At 47.2% G+C, this 15,281-nt stretch overlaps 2 protein-coding genes across 5 annotated transcripts; both read left to right on the plus strand.

The window, feature by feature from the left end:
• Positions 1-351: 351 nt before the first annotated feature.
• slc35e4 (solute carrier family 35 member E4) lies at positions 352-6,940 on the plus strand. Of its 4 annotated transcripts, XM_035535925.1 has the most exons (4): positions 352-436; positions 986-1,058; positions 1,291-1,901; positions 3,723-6,940. In XM_035535925.1, exons 3-4 carry the CDS (start codon positions 1,310-1,312, stop codon positions 4,460-4,462), a joined length of 1,332 nt encoding a protein of 443 aa, XP_035391818.1. In that variant the 5' UTR covers positions 352-436; positions 986-1,058; positions 1,291-1,309; the 3' UTR covers positions 4,463-6,940. The 4 variants fall into 4 exon arrangements, with proteins under 4 accessions (XP_035391818.1, XP_035391817.1, XP_026874893.2 ...); XM_035535924.1 differs by having other exon boundaries at positions 986-1,901; XM_027019092.2 differs by lacking the exon at positions 986-1,058.
• Positions 6,941-8,246: 1,306 nt separating this feature from the next.
• Positions 8,247-14,729, plus strand: smtna (smoothelin a). Its single transcript, XM_035535778.1, has 9 exons — positions 8,247-8,320; positions 9,522-9,656; positions 10,219-10,294; positions 11,362-11,484; positions 12,446-12,503; positions 12,583-12,706; positions 13,109-13,260; positions 13,553-13,727; positions 14,468-14,729. The coding sequence occupies exons 2-8, from the start codon at positions 9,558-9,560 to the stop codon at positions 13,701-13,703; spliced, it is 783 nt and encodes a 260-aa protein (XP_035391671.1). The 5' UTR covers positions 8,247-8,320; positions 9,522-9,557; the 3' UTR covers positions 13,704-13,727; positions 14,468-14,729.
• Positions 14,730-15,281: the final 552 nt, after the last annotated feature.

The raw sequence follows: 15,281 nt of genomic DNA on the forward strand, positions 1-15,281 counted from the left end.
CTCTCTCAAATGCTGTAGATGTAAACAGAGAGTTTACAATGCCAAACATCTCGCGTGTGCAGTGCGCTTCTAACGTGGCAAACGGGAGTGTGTGTTTGGGATGTACAATCCCTTATAGACCAAACGCGTTTTATTGATTTGCGTGATTTTTAAAAATTAGTTTATATATATATATATATATATATATATATATATATATATATATATATATATATATATATATATATATGCACACACGTGTGTGTGTGTGTGTGTGTGTGTGTGTGTGTGAGAGAGAGAGAGAGAGAGAGAGAGAGAGAGAGAGAGAGAAACCTTGATATATATGAACCGTGATGACGTAGACAGCGCGCACATATGATCCGGTCACGACGGTCTGCCAGCAAAAGCGACTGGAAGGACTCGAGGACGCTCGTTCATCCAGCCTTAACAGCACGAGGTAAGATTACAGAAATTACTTTGGTATTTAATAATCGGACGGACTCCGAAAAGGTCGTTAAACGAGCCTCTATCTTTAAGATGCTGGTATTCGGTCCGGTTACCGGCTGGTTACCGGTGTCTTGTGTATGTCCTAAACTGCGCAGCCGAGCATAGTTCATCTAATCGCTCCTAAGACATAACAATATTTTATAAACAACACGATACAAACAAACACAATACAAAACAAACATGAAGCTCGCATTCAGTTACGCGAGCACCGAGGCTTTTGTCGACTGCGCGTCCGTGAATTGGCCGGTTAACGCCACCGGGTGAGCTGACATCGTGTCTAACGTTGCACGGGAACGCCAGCGCTGTGTCCACGACCGGCGGATGTAGGCCGCGCGCGTCCTTCGCAAAGCGGCGGACCAGAGATGCGCATCCCGGCTGCCGCTTCACGGCAAGGTTTGTCGGGTTCAGACCGGCTGCTGCACGGGCTTTAGGACTGCATGAACACTCTCAGACAAACATGCATATTGATGTTAACATTTTGAATATTTCTCTCATCTAGGGACGTGGGATTGACCAGCGCCGTTTAAGTCTGGTTCCAGTCGCTAGTCGCGTGATCTGCCCCCTTTTTTTCGGTAAACAGCACGTGCATGCGAGCGTGCAGGCGGTACCTCTCTCCGCCTCAACAAAACGGGCGTTGTTGCTATAGCAAAGTAAATAAGGGAAGACGTGCAAAAGCATCAGAGGAGATGCAGAAGCTACTAGGAACCGGCCGGAGTTTACGGCTGGTGTAGGATCGGTGTGGTGTTAAAATAGGGATGCACTGTTGTTGTTCTTCTGCGAAACCAAGATGTATTTCCCCTGCAGACGCGAAGATGAAACGAACATGATCGGCCCCGATGGCCCCTCCAAACGCGAGCCATCCCGGGCCGCCGGGACACGGAGGAGCAGCCCCGGCGAAATACTGCACCTCCTGTCGGCCGTGGTCGTGTGGCTAGTGACGGGGACGACCATATCGAGCCTCAACAAGTGGATATTCGCCGTGTACAACTTCAGATACCCGCTGCTGCTGTCTGCTTTGCACATGCTCACGGCGGTAGTGGTGGACTATGGACTCGTGAAGTACTGGGTGGCCCGGCGCACACGCACGGATGGACCGGACCTGACCCGCAGCGTCAGGCGCAAGGTGCTCCTCCTCAGCCTGACCTTCTGCGCCAGTATCGCGCTCGGTAACGTGGGGCTCAGCTACGTGCAACTGTCCTTCGCGCAGATGATCTACACCACCACGCCGATATTTACGCTGGCGATATCATCCCTGGTCCTCGGGAAGCAGCACCACGTCCTCAAGTACACCGCAATGATGCCCATTTGCCTCGGCGCGTCCTTCAGTATTCTGGGCGAGGTCCAGTTCGACCAGACGGGCTGCTTCTGCGTCCTCGCCGCAACCTTGTTGCGAGGTGTAAAGAGCATCCAGCAAAGTGAGTAGCGCTGCGAAAGCGACTGTGTTTACGCGATACATTCGGGTTTTACTTTGTTTTGACTAAGGTTGGTTACGGACCAAAGTAGAAACCGTAACGGAATCATTCGGGAACATTTCTAGCCGTTGCGTCTCGGAACGGAAATGATCTCCGGTAACCGACAGACTGACATCATACACCAATTAAGTTTTCCTATGGAAGCGGAGGTCTGTCTCGCACAGAGCTAACCGCACGTCTGCTCCCTCCTGCTTATTTGTCTTACACAAACAAAATATTCAGCTAAAGAGGATGAACTGTGTGTGTGTGGGGGGGGGGGGGGGGGGGAGAGAGAAATAAGACCCCCCTAAAGGGGATAAGACTTTTTGGAAACATCAGCAGTAAAAGCTTTAAAATCACAAAATGGTTAACTTTACAGCTGCAGTTTGATTGAAAAAGTTGGAAAAGTTTTTCTAAAGATAGAGAGGTGATGTGGGTGAAACAGAGAGTGGTTTCCTTCCCTGAAGGTCTGTGTGTTTTTCTTGAACCTCCCCAGAGCTTCAGGATTGTCCAGAAATACCCCTACAAGTCACCGGGTGGGCGTCACATTTCAGGGCTATTTAGAGTCCAACGGCCCTCCCTGCTGTCCGAGCGTGAGCGCGAGTTTTCAGTGTGTGATACGCGGACAAGCCAGTGTTATAGCAGTTGGCATTTACCTCCAAAGGGAATGTGTAATTACTTAATTCCCATTAATACATCTTTCTCTCTCTCTCTCTCTCTCTCTCTCTCTCTCTCTCTCTCTCTCTCTCTCTCTCTCTCTCTCTCTCTCTCTCTCTCTTTGCATTTCATGTCACCACTTCTAGGTAAATGGAGATTTGCATTAACCAAGGAAGCATGTGTTCTGCTCAGGTCTAATCCGTCTACAGCGCTAGTTGTGTTGGCGACCTTCCCCAGGTGGTCGCTAACACCTGACCTTGAGGATTGTGAGAATCACATATTCTCTGTCTGGTGTTGAGAACACGGCTCTGGAGCAGGTGTCTGGGAGACCTTCTACAGAGCCTGTATTAAAGTGTTAAATAAAGATAAACTAAAGGGCAGGATCAATACCCCTTGGTGCAAAAAACTGGCTCTGGGACAAGGGTTTAACAGCGTGGAAAGTGCTCACCTTTGACGAGGCCTTACAGTGATTTCTAGTGGATTTACAATTCTACATGGTATAGTAGCAGCTAATGCTTTTGTTCCAGTTTTAAACCCAGCTGGGAGTCCTGAGTGTCCGTATTGTGCCACGAGGGAAACAGTTTTTCACTGTTTTATGGAAAGTCCCAGGTTGACATCTTTTGTTTAGCCTCTTAGTAATGATTTTTGACCAGTTTGGTGTTTGTTTCTACATCAGCACTCCTTTTATTAGTGGGTATAATTACACACAGAAGAAGAATGCACAATTTCCTTGTAATCTATGGCAGTGTGGGTCAGTAGGAAGTGTGTGATTGAAGGCCAGACTGACAGCAGTATTGGTATAATGAAGAGTCGTATAATGTTAGATTTTAAGTTTTATTCTGCTATGAATGATCTGATTACTTTTGAAAATATTTGGGGTTAGAATGATGTGTTGTGCCCTGTGAAAGATGAGAAGTGGGTTTGGTGATTTAAAAAAAAAAAAAAAAAAAAGGTATTTTTCCTTTTAGAAATTGTAAGGTGTGTTTGAATGTCGTGTGCTTGTTTATATCGTAATTGATTAATAAAGTTGAAATCTCTCTCTCTGTCTCTGTCTCTGTCTCTGTCTCTCTCTCTCTCTGTCTCTGTCTCTGTCTCTCTCTCTCTCTCTCTCTCTCTCTCTCTGGCCAGGTATCCTGCTACAGGAGGAGAAGATTCCCTCTGTCTTCCTGCTCTACCTGATGGCTGTGCCCAGCTTCCTCATCCTGGCCGTGGCTGCGTTGGCGCTGGAGAACTGGGCGGGTCTGCAGGCACTGCAGCACTACGACCGCCGCCTGTGGGGATTCATCCTGCTCAGCTGCCTGGGCTCCGTGCTCTACAACCTGGCCAGTTGCTGCGTCATCAGCCTGACGTCCGCTGTCACCCTGCACATCCTGGGCAACCTGAGCATGGTGGGGAACCTCCTCCTGTCCCAGATGCTGTTCGGCAGCCAGCTGTCGGCGCTCAGCTGTGCCGGCGCGGCGCTCACCCTCTCTGGAATGATCATCTACCAGAACTCGGAGCTCATCGCCGGCTACCTGGACGCACGCCGAGCCAGAGGGCCAGCGGGGACCCGCCGGGACATGGAGAACGATGACGGAGAACAGCGGCAGGAGCCAGAGCCGTGTTCAGAATCGACGTCTGGGCCGTCCCGGGAAAGTTTAGAACTCTCTGTAGTGTCGTCTTTAGAAGTGTCCACTGAAGTATGCCACTATATGGATCCATCTCCAGAACTGTACTATGATGTAGAATCATATCTTGAACAATCTTCAGAACCATACCATGACCGACAACCGTCTCTGGAGTCCGTTCCAGAACTGTCTCTGGAGCTGTCTCCAGAAACCGTTCTACACAGGAGGACAGAGAAACACACACATGAGAAAATGGACTGAACAGAGCAGGGACAGATCATCAGGCTGGGAGTCTGGAGAGCGGGTTAGCTCGTGCGGCCCTACCGACTGGGCTGGGGTTGGGCTGGATGTGGGAGGGAGCACCGCCGGATGAGTCACGGCAGCGCTGCGTTGCCTCCACGCTGTGCCGCTGCCGTTAGCTTTAAGTGACCGAGACTGTAGAAACGCCGCTGACCTTAGCGCACGCCTTTTATTTATTTAGTTTTAAAAAAATCACCTCCATTTTCGTGAGGTAACACGAATATCCTACACACTCGGATGTGCACAGGTCCACGTTCACTCCTGCAGGAATGCGGAAGGATCGGAAATCTGGCCGCCTCACGGACTGACTGTCGTCTCCACTGTGAACCTGCCGTGCCTGTGGGTGTAACACGGGCAGGTAAAATGATGGCTACTCAGCAGCACAAACAGTAGTGGAGGGTTTAGGTGCCGTTCCTCTTCTGCCCCTAACCCTAGCTGGGCTGGGGTATGGTCTTAGGGCAGCTGAGCTGGTAAATGGTGAGCGCCACACAAACAGGGTGTTGAATTTGTTGAGGCTCTCTGTCAAGCTTACATTTAAATAAATTGTGGACTGGCAAGATCACTGGATCTCCATTTTGGCACAGATAGGAAATTGATTTTGGACAGAGCCATGGGCCACCTCCGTGTGTGTGGGTGGGTGTGTGTGTGCGTGCATGTGTATTTCTCCAAACTTACATTTCCATATGGATAAAGATGCAAATGAAATGAGCTTCAGTAGCTTTGCTGTGAAAATAAGATGAACTCTCTGAAACACAGGCTCCAGCTAGTGATCCCGAACGGGCTGATCCTTACGCTCCTGGACAGCTTGTACTCGTGCATATTTTACGTGATTATATTTTAATATTAATAGATTCACACTGTGTATTTTGTGGTTAGTATTCTAGCCATGCATTGCTCTTTTTTCCTCCAGGCATTAATGGGCATTTTAACAATGTCCTTAATCAGTTGCTAAAAAAACACAGTTGGTGTGTCGTGCATATAATCCTCATTATAGCGTGGTATTATTAGACGTGGTCTCTGGGGAGGCGGGCACATCATTTGCACAGTGTGGCCTCAGCGGAAATTAAAAGTGGTTCCAACTTCTCTGTGCCAAGCTAACGTGATTCCTCTGGTTTATCTCATTCACCACAGTTTTTTCTTTGGTTTAATTTCATGTTTTGTGTTCTACTTGACTTCCCCCCAGACAGTATTATTACATCCTATTGCAGGATGGATTTCGGGGACTTTTATATTGTGTTCCTTTATTGGACAGCGACGCTAACAGAGGTCACCAGCAGGACTGTATGCATGGGACGGTCATGTGGTTATGTCGCCACCTACTGGAAACGATATGTCTTTTTTTTTTCTTTTTTTTCCCCCTGAATGTGGTTTTATTTCACAAGGGGTTCAAATCCACTGGTCATTTCATGCTGCCTGCTGCTCCCCTGCTCGGTGAAGTTGAGGCAACGTGGACTAAAACATTGTAATGCCTCTGACTTTCAAACTGGACATAACATTTGCCTCAGCAAACACGACAGTGTTGACGGACGTGTTTTTTATAGCCTCTCGCTTGCATAACTAAAGTGTTGATAAATACATGAGTGCATTTTTTTTTGCTTGTTTGTTTGGGACCGGGACACAAGCCTCAGTTTAATCACGTTATCTGGAGATAACGGAGATGCATTTCTGTTTGTTTTTGTCTTTTAGCTAGCCATTTTCTCATGCCCCACTGGGACTCTTTTTCCTGTAAGCACAAAGCCCCCCAAAAGTTGTATTTGTTAAAGACACACTGAGCATACTGCAGTGTTGGGCAGTGCCCACCACCCGTGCTGTGGCTCACCAGCCTGCACGATGGTGTGCTTCCTAAGTGCAGTTGTATGTCTGCAGAGTTCAAATTGCACTCTTGACAACAGCATAGTTCTGTCAGTACAGAACTATTGTTGTTACAGTGACTTTGTTGAAGGTATTGGGGCAATATGTACATGTGCTGGGCTGGTGACCACTTTTTTATACATGTTAAAAGCTCTCAAAAGCCAAACAGAGCCCAGCACTGACGAGCCCGTGCTGTGTGAATGCTTAGAAGATTCTAGGACGTACTCCGCATTCACATTCAGCCTGTCAGCTGTTTGTGTTTTTTGTTTTTTACTGAATTCCATCAGCCAACAACAAACATGAGAATTTTGGAGATTTTGTTCAGTGAGGAGGACCTTTAACGTGAGGTCGAACTGTTCTGGGATCAGCAGACAGCTAGCACAATGTGGCTAATGCATTAGCGAGGGCTCTGGGGATGAGCTGGACTGACACCTGGACAAACGGCCTTCTCTGTGAGCGTGCTGCTACCACGTGGATGGTTGCCCATGTTGGTGAAGGTGGTCTGATGTACATCATTAATTATTTTAGAATATTTATGTATTTTTCAGTGATGAGGAAGCTGAGTAAATATACTGGGTCATGAATGTCTCTCGTCTCCTGTTTTATGTTGTTAACATGCACGCACACGCACACAGTCTTTACCTTTCATGAAAAAGCCTTTCGTTGCACACTTTGACAGGAAAATGCTGATCTCATGCTGATCTCCCAACCCCCACTGCTCCCTTCTCCTACCTCCACATCTCTCAACCCCCTCCTCCTCTTTTATGTCTCATCCCTTCCTCCTCTCAACACCCTCCTCCTTTATCTCCTCTTTTATTTCTCATCCCTTCTTGCTCCTCTTCTCCCAGCAGTCACAGATAGAGGGAAGAGTGAAGAAAGAAGCGAGGCGCCCCCTGCTGGTCCACTCAAACAAGCGCAGCTAGACGCCATCCAAGATGAGCAAGTGCTCATAACAATAACTACAGCCTTGTAGATTTCTAAAAACTCACTTTACCAGGTTTGAAATGACACGCCCCTAAACTTGCCACAGACGACCTTCACCTTCAATCATCAATGATAAATGTACCCCTGCTGTTAAAATATGTTGTAATAAACAAGTTGCACCACAAGGGGGGGCCCAAGCCTCTGACTTCACTAAGACGTATCCCATCATCTCAGCCTCATAGTCAAAGTGTCAAAAAGTAGTTCAAAAACACTTTGGCTTTGACATCTGAAACAGAGATGGTTTTGTGTGTGTGTGTGTGTGTGTGTGTGTATGTGTATAGAACAGTAGAGGATGTCTTGTATGTAAACAGCAGCAGTGCTAGGCAACAGCAATCTTTGATTTGCCTTAATAAGGCAGAGTTCCACTCTCAGCAGTGACCCCTCCCCTCAACTCGGTGGACCACTTTCATAATTATTATGAACATCTGCTAAAACACACAACATAGGATCTTTTCTTGGACCACATTATAAACTCAGGTGTGAGTAGTGGAAACATTCTGGTTTGGAACATTTTGCTAATGATGGCATAGATACAGTTTTGGCTTAGTGTGATAAACCTCAGATACAAACAACTATGATGTTTTTTGGCATCTTAAATAAAACATTTTTTAAAAAGGCCACTTGAAGGTGGCACTTTCTTTGTATCATGTTAATGAAATATTCTAGTTTTAGCATAGTTTTACTTAAGAATGCATTTCTGCCTTGTGAAAGAAAGAAACCACTGGTCTGTCAGGACCTAAACGTCTAGTGCTCGTATCTTCCTCATTCCTGTCTCCTCCTGCAGCTCCTCTCAGCCTGCTTGTGACCCTGGCACAGGACTGGACTGGGAGGGGTCTCCTGAGGGCGCTGAAAAACTCCCACAGTCTGGCAGTGACATAGTGCGCGAGCGGAGCTGGACGTGCGCGAGTACAAGAGCTCACGCAGCCGCACCCAGCAGCCAATAAGCAGTCCAGGACAGCAGCTCCCCAAGGTGCTCCAGCGCAGGTGAGATCCAGCTCTTTTCTCCTCCACTCAGGTGACCTGAAGCAGGTCACCTCATCAATCTTCTCACTGAGAAGGATGAAAAGGCACATTACAGTGTTCGGAATAACTGACTAGTACTCAAATAGTTTTGGGTATTTGTGTTTAGACAAATGTCACTAACCATAACTGTGCTGAAATAGATGCTGTGTGTACTCAAATATGTTATGCAGATGTTATGCAAATGTTTACTGTAAACTCAGGCTTGACTTAAAGTATACTGTAACGTCCAGCTTTAAGTTGTGATACTGGAATACCCCCAATCTGATGCTGTCCTGCAGGCTGTGTGTGGGTGTGTGTGTGTGCGTGCGCATGTCCGTGCATGTATACATGTGTGTGTGTGTGTGTGTTTATTCTAGCCAGTTGTGTTTGCAGGGAAAAGCACTTAAAGACTAGACTTGTGTACCCAGACTGCTGTATAGTTTACCTCATCAGGCGTGCGTGCGTGTGTGTGTGCACGCGCGCACGTGTGTGTGTGTGTGTGTGCGTGCGTGTGTGTGTGTGCGTGTGTGTGTGTGCGTGTGTGTGTGTGTGTGTGCGTGCATGCGTGTGTGTGTGTGTGTATGTGTGTGTGTGTGTGCGTGCATGCGTGTGTGTGTGTGTGTGTGTGCATGTGTGTGTGTGTGTGTGTGCGTGTGTGTGTGTGTGCGTGCATGCGTGTGTGTGTGTGTGTGTGTGTGTGTGTGTGTGCGTGCATGCATGCGTGCGTGTGTGTGTGCGCGCGCGAGTGTGTGTATGTGTGTGGGTGTGTGTGTGCGTGCATGCGTTTGTGTGTGTGTGTGTGTGTGTGTGTGTGTGTGTGTGTGTTTATTCTGCACTTGACCTTTTCCATTTAAGTCCAACCCGAGCCAAGGCATTCCTGTCCCGCCGCCCCGTGCAGCTGGAACGTCCTGCACCCTGGATTTGAGAAAGAACTCCCCAAACTGTCTGTTTCAGCCTGACTCCACTCTAAACGAGGGACTGAAGTCCCGAGCTGGTGCTGCAGGGTTTGAATGTGACCTCCTTGTTCCGGAAGAATCATTGTGTCCTCCAAGAAGAAAACACTCATTCCCACATGCAAGAAAACCTGGGATCATCTCCCTGATCCCTCCTCCTCCTCCTCTCCACACCCTCCTCCTTTATTTCCTCTTTTATTTCTCATCCCTTCTTCCTCCTCTTCTCCCAGCAGTCACAGATAGAGGGAAGAGTGAAGAAAGAAACGATGGACGCTGCTTCTCCTAAAACAGAGGCGCCCCCTGCTGGTCCACTCACACAAGCGCAGCTAGACGCCATCCAAGATGAGCAAGTGCTGAACGACATGGTGAGAAAGTAGCACCACACACACACACAAACACACACACACACACACACACACACACACACACACACACACACACACACACACACACACACACACACACACACACACAAGCCCTGTCTCATTACTCTGTCCTAATGCGCACACATTCTCACACACAAACTCACAAAAACACACACAGAAACAGCAGCCCTGTCTTGTCACTTTGTCCTAATATACGGACACAGGCACACACACACACACACACACACACACACACACACACACACACACACAGAAGTCCAGTCTCGCCACTCTGTCCAAATAGACAAACATAGGCAGCTGCTATGGGCTACACTTCCTTTTTTGGACTGAAAAGGTTTTGAATACTGTTCAGTTACTGTGTGTGGGGGTGTGTGTTTGTGTGTGCATGCAAACACTTTTAAAAATGTCCTCCATTTATCATTCCTAAAACTTTTATAGAACTTCAGTGAACATTAATCATTTTAAATTGAACATACATTTATTGTCTTCATTAACTGTTCCTTCTTTGTGTGTGTGTGTGTGTATGTGTGGCACACGACAGCTGGATAAGGCTGTAGATTTTGAGGAGAGAAGACGGATTCGTGCTGCTATGAGAGACCTACTCAGAAAGAAAAGGGGTGAGACACAGGTCGGCCGACAAACACAGACTACCCAACACAGACAGTTCCACAGACTACCTAACACAGACTACCCAATACAGACAATCCCACAGACTACCTAACACAGACTACCCAACACAGACAATTCCACAGACTACCCAACACAGACTATCACCAGGCTAACTAACACAGACTACCCAACACAGACAATCCCACAGACTATCCCACAGACTACCTAACACAGGCTACCAAACACAGGCAATCCCACAGACTACCTAACACAGACTATACCACAGACTACCTTACACAGACTACCGAACAGATGATCCCACAGACTACCCAACACAGACTATGTCACAGACTACCTAACACAGACTACCCAACACAGACTATCCCACAGACTACCTAACACATACTACCCAACACAGACTATACCACAGACTACCTAACACAGACTACTCAACACAGACAATCCCAGACTACCTTACACAGACTACCCAACACAGACTATACCAGACTACCTAACACAGACTACACAACACAGACTACCCAACAGATGATCCCACAGACTACCCAACACAGACTGTCACAGACTACCTAACACATACTACCCAACACAGACTATACCACAGACTACCTAACACAAACTACCCAACACAGACAATCCCACAGAGGACATAACACAGACTACCCAACAGAGATTATCCCAAAAACGACCTAACACAGATTACCCAACACAGACTACCCCACACAGACCTAAATCATGTCTTGGCAGCGTAATCCACACAGCAATGCCTACTGCTTCTCTTCTATGGGCTCTGATTTTACATGTGTAGGTTGTGATTTTAGGTGTGTAGGATCTGATTTTACATGTGGATGATCTGAGTGGGTGCTACTAGCAAGATGCCAGCCACAGTAGCGGCTGACTGAATGTGCATGTTGTGTTTAGCAGGACTGAGAAACGTCCTGTAGTCCGACAGCCTGAGAAACGTCCTGTAGTCCGATGGCCTGTTTATCGCTCCACCAGCTCTCCCTCATTTGTCTGTTCCTCTGTTGGGGCTGTGGGTGGTGTGTCCTGCTCACAGATCTGCGGGACGCAGAGCGAGCAGCACGGCGGGAAAACCTGCGTCAGCAGGGCATGTCTGCAGGACATAACCCAAACGAGAACCCTGCCAAAAGCACCAGTGGCACCCAGCAGCATGCACACAGTGAGTTACCCTTCACACACACACACACACACACACACACACACACACACATCTAGCACTGAGCTAACACATTAGCTCCTCTCCAGAATTCTGGGAGCTGGAACGGGTGGAACATTAAACTGTCACATACAGAGCAGCACTAAGACCAGAGTTGGGAAACGCACTCACCAGGCCCATAATCAAAACATGCCTACATTTACATTACAGGGCTCAAAAACTATCGTTCTTGTCTCAACTATTGTTGTTGTCTTAACTAAAACAAGTGTTCTTGTCTGCTATCATAAGCGACTGATTTGACAGTTATAAGATACCCAACGTTAGTTACAGTCGGTTGCATTTGCTGATGGGAGCTTTAACTTGTTGGCCTACGTTAACAGGACTCTGAAAGCTAGTGTTAATGTTATCAACTTGCCAACAATGTTTTGAGAAACAAACGTTGTTTTCTAGCTAACATAGTTTCTGCACTTTGTGTTTGTGTTTTTCTCTCTCTCTGCACGCACATTTGCATGTCTCTCTCTTCCTCCACATGTACACCAGTTTGGCATAATTATCTTAACAATACGAGAGACAAAATCTCACTATTGTCACGTCTAGTCATTTGTTAGATGATATGAGCACACTAGTTAGAGCCCTGTACTATAACAGGCACCCTGCTAGTTTTTTTTTTTTACTACCTCTGGACATTTATTTGATATGTTTAGTTGATAAGCACAGAGTACAAACAGAAAAATCAGCCATCGGACGCTCTGCTCTCTGAATATCTTCATGGCCCTTTAGTGGTCGATCACTAAAACAGGCTATAGTTACAGCAACTGTCACTGGCCTACTGCAACCTCGCAGTCAGTCAATTGGTCCATCAGTTACACAGACAGTCTGGTATTCGGTGTCCCAAATTTCTGTTCATTCTTTGTTCTGTGGAGTTGATCTTATTCCTCCTGTTTTCCTCGCTGTGACCAAGCAGCCCAGGAGAAATCTCTACGCCCATCACCAGCAGGGTCCTCCATGAACACCGCGGGCAGGTAAGTGTGGCAGGTGTGCGCATAGGGGGCAGAGTCATTAGTTAGTGCTGCGGTACACGCTTCTCTTTCTCACACTCAGCCCAGCTCATCCCCCTCCATCTGGGGTCAAAGTTCACCGGGGATCGGCACTCGGTGGTCCGAACACCAAAGATGTGAAGCAGATGCTGCTAGACTGGTGCAGAGCCAAGACAGAACCATACGAGGTGAGGGCGGGGAGGTCTAAATGTAGACAAGAACAAACCATATGAGGTAAGGGCGGGGGGGGGGGGGGGGGTCTAAATTTAGACAAGAAAAAACCATATGAGGTAAGGGCGGGGGGGGGGGGGGGGGGGTCTAAATGTAGCCAAGAACAAACCATATGGATTAGGTTTGCAGCGGGAGATTAACACTAGCCAAGACCAAATCATATGAGGTGAGCCTGGGGGTTTGATACTAAGCTTGATACTCGCTGGTTCTCACCCTGCATGTGGCTTTTTTGGTCTTTCTGTATACTTAGAATATTCTAATATAAATATTGTCCTCACAACGAGCACTGTCCTTGAGCACAGTCAAGCACACACATGCACAAGCACACCAGACATATGCATTGTTATTCCCCTGCACAGGGTGTGAACATCCAGAACTTTTCGTCGAGCTGGGCAGATGGCCTGGCCTTCTGTGCACTGGTTCACAGATTCTTCCCCGAGGGCTTTGAGTACTGCACCCTAGACCCGTATGACCGCAGGGCTAACTTTGAGAAGGCCTTCAAAACGGCAGAGTAAGAGCAACCTGCAACCTGTTCAGTCACGCTCTGCTGTGTGTGCGTGTGTGTGTATATCTAGTTCAGTTTATTGCCATATAGACCTATATGCATAGATTGGAATTCAGGATGTGGAACTTGCTCACAAAATATATATCAGAACAAAACATAATATACATACACATAAAACATAAGGAGATGATTTGGTACACTACAATTTACATTTGCATATGTGCGTATGGGTGCATTTGTGTGTATGTATGTGTAAATGTGTTTATGTGTACGTGTGTGTGTGTGTGTGTGTGTGCAGGAGGCTGGCTGGATGTCCTCCCCTGTTGGATGTTAATGACTTGTTGCGCATGCGAGAGCCGGACTGGAAGTGTGTGTACACCTACATCCAGGAGTTCTACCGCTGCCTTGTAGAGAAGGGCCTTGTCAAGACCAAAAAGAAGATGCCATAACTTCACACACACGTAGTCCCACAGGTGAGTCAGAGGACCCCTTAACTTCACACACGCAGTCCCACAGGTAAGTCAGAGCACCTGCACAGGGGATCTACAATAAATGCCCTTCTCTAATCTAGTACCTACAATTACACAGTAGTCAAATAAAGGGTGTAAGGGTGTGTGTGTGTGTGTGTGTGTGTGTGTGTGTGTGTGTGAGAGAGAGAGAGAGAGAGAGAGAGAGAGAGAGAGAGAGAGAGAGAGAGAGAGAGAAATAGATATACAGAGAGAAATAGGATGTGTGTGAGCAAGACAGAGGGAGTGTGTGTGTGTGCACGCATGTAAACGTAAACATCTCTACCTCACAATCAGAACATTCCAGCGAGGTTACACATGTATATAAATTTCACTAATCTTGCTTGGATGACTTTTTATGGTGCTGTAGCACTCTGTTCGGAAGGCAGAACAATAAGTGTGCTTTTTATAGATGCCTTGTCTTAACTCCAAATTAAATTTAAAAATAGCCTGAAGAGCCTTTAGCACACAGCCAATGTTTTAGATTTTAAGGAATACTTACAATAACACTGTTTAAAGTGTCCCACTAATTATGTAAAGAAAATATTTTATAAAGTTCCTCCTCCAGAAATATGTGCAGTGATGATGGTATTAGCATTGGACTGCTAGACTGGACCAGACTGTACTGGACTGGAGATGCATAAACCACACTACAGGCGAAGGTGGTCCCAGCTCACAGAGTCTGTCTGTGGCCTCTCTCTGCCAAGGTATCAAGGGCAGCGAGGCACATCCACACGAGCGGGGAGATGTCACACTCCGAGGAGAGCCGCAGGCCAGCGTGCACCAGGGCTTACTCAGGGACACACATGCGACACCTTTGGCCTTGCAAGAGAATTCCTATGCCAAATAAGCTACTGTTTAAATTCTACCAATGCTGTAAAAACACACTTTGACTTTCTTCAGTGTAGCGTGTTGGATTGAGAAAATCACTGTTTTGTAACTATATATTCTGTTGAGACATAATAAAATACTGCCTTTGTCCCAATGTGATCTAAGATCTGTGCTGATAACTAAATCACCTCCATATTTTGATTCGTGATGTCCATGAATATTTCTGTAAACTCTTCGCTTTACATACTGGCAGTTTTCTCCCCTTGACTGGTTCATTAAAAGCCAGAATAAAGGGAGAGGTGATGCACGTGGCAACCAGACCTGTGCATCAACAATCACATCAATCAATCTCTCCGGAACTGCTGAATCAGCCCAGAGAGCCAAGTAGTCACACGTGTGCGTATGTACCGGGCAGCCATGCCGCACTACCATCGGTTCCAGCTCCACGAGACTGGAGTCAGGCTGCGATGCCGCCACCAAGTGGAATTTTTGCAGTGCGGATGCGGTCCGGCAAGGCACGCACGTGCATGTGGACATTCCGCGTGCGAGTGACGCCAACTTGCGTCGCCGAATTGTAACACGGGCTGACGTGGAATTTCACAACAGATGCGGGTTTAATACGAGATGAAAACAGACCGTTGCATGCACTGCCACGGAGCTGTCCCACTCGACCCTGGCAACAGTCTGCAC

Source organism: Electrophorus electricus, chromosome 17 (assembly GCF_013358815.1).
Source record: "Electrophorus electricus isolate fEleEle1 chromosome 17, fEleEle1.pri, whole genome shotgun sequence".
Lineage (NCBI taxonomy): Eukaryota > Metazoa > Chordata > Actinopteri > Gymnotiformes > Gymnotidae > Electrophorus > Electrophorus electricus.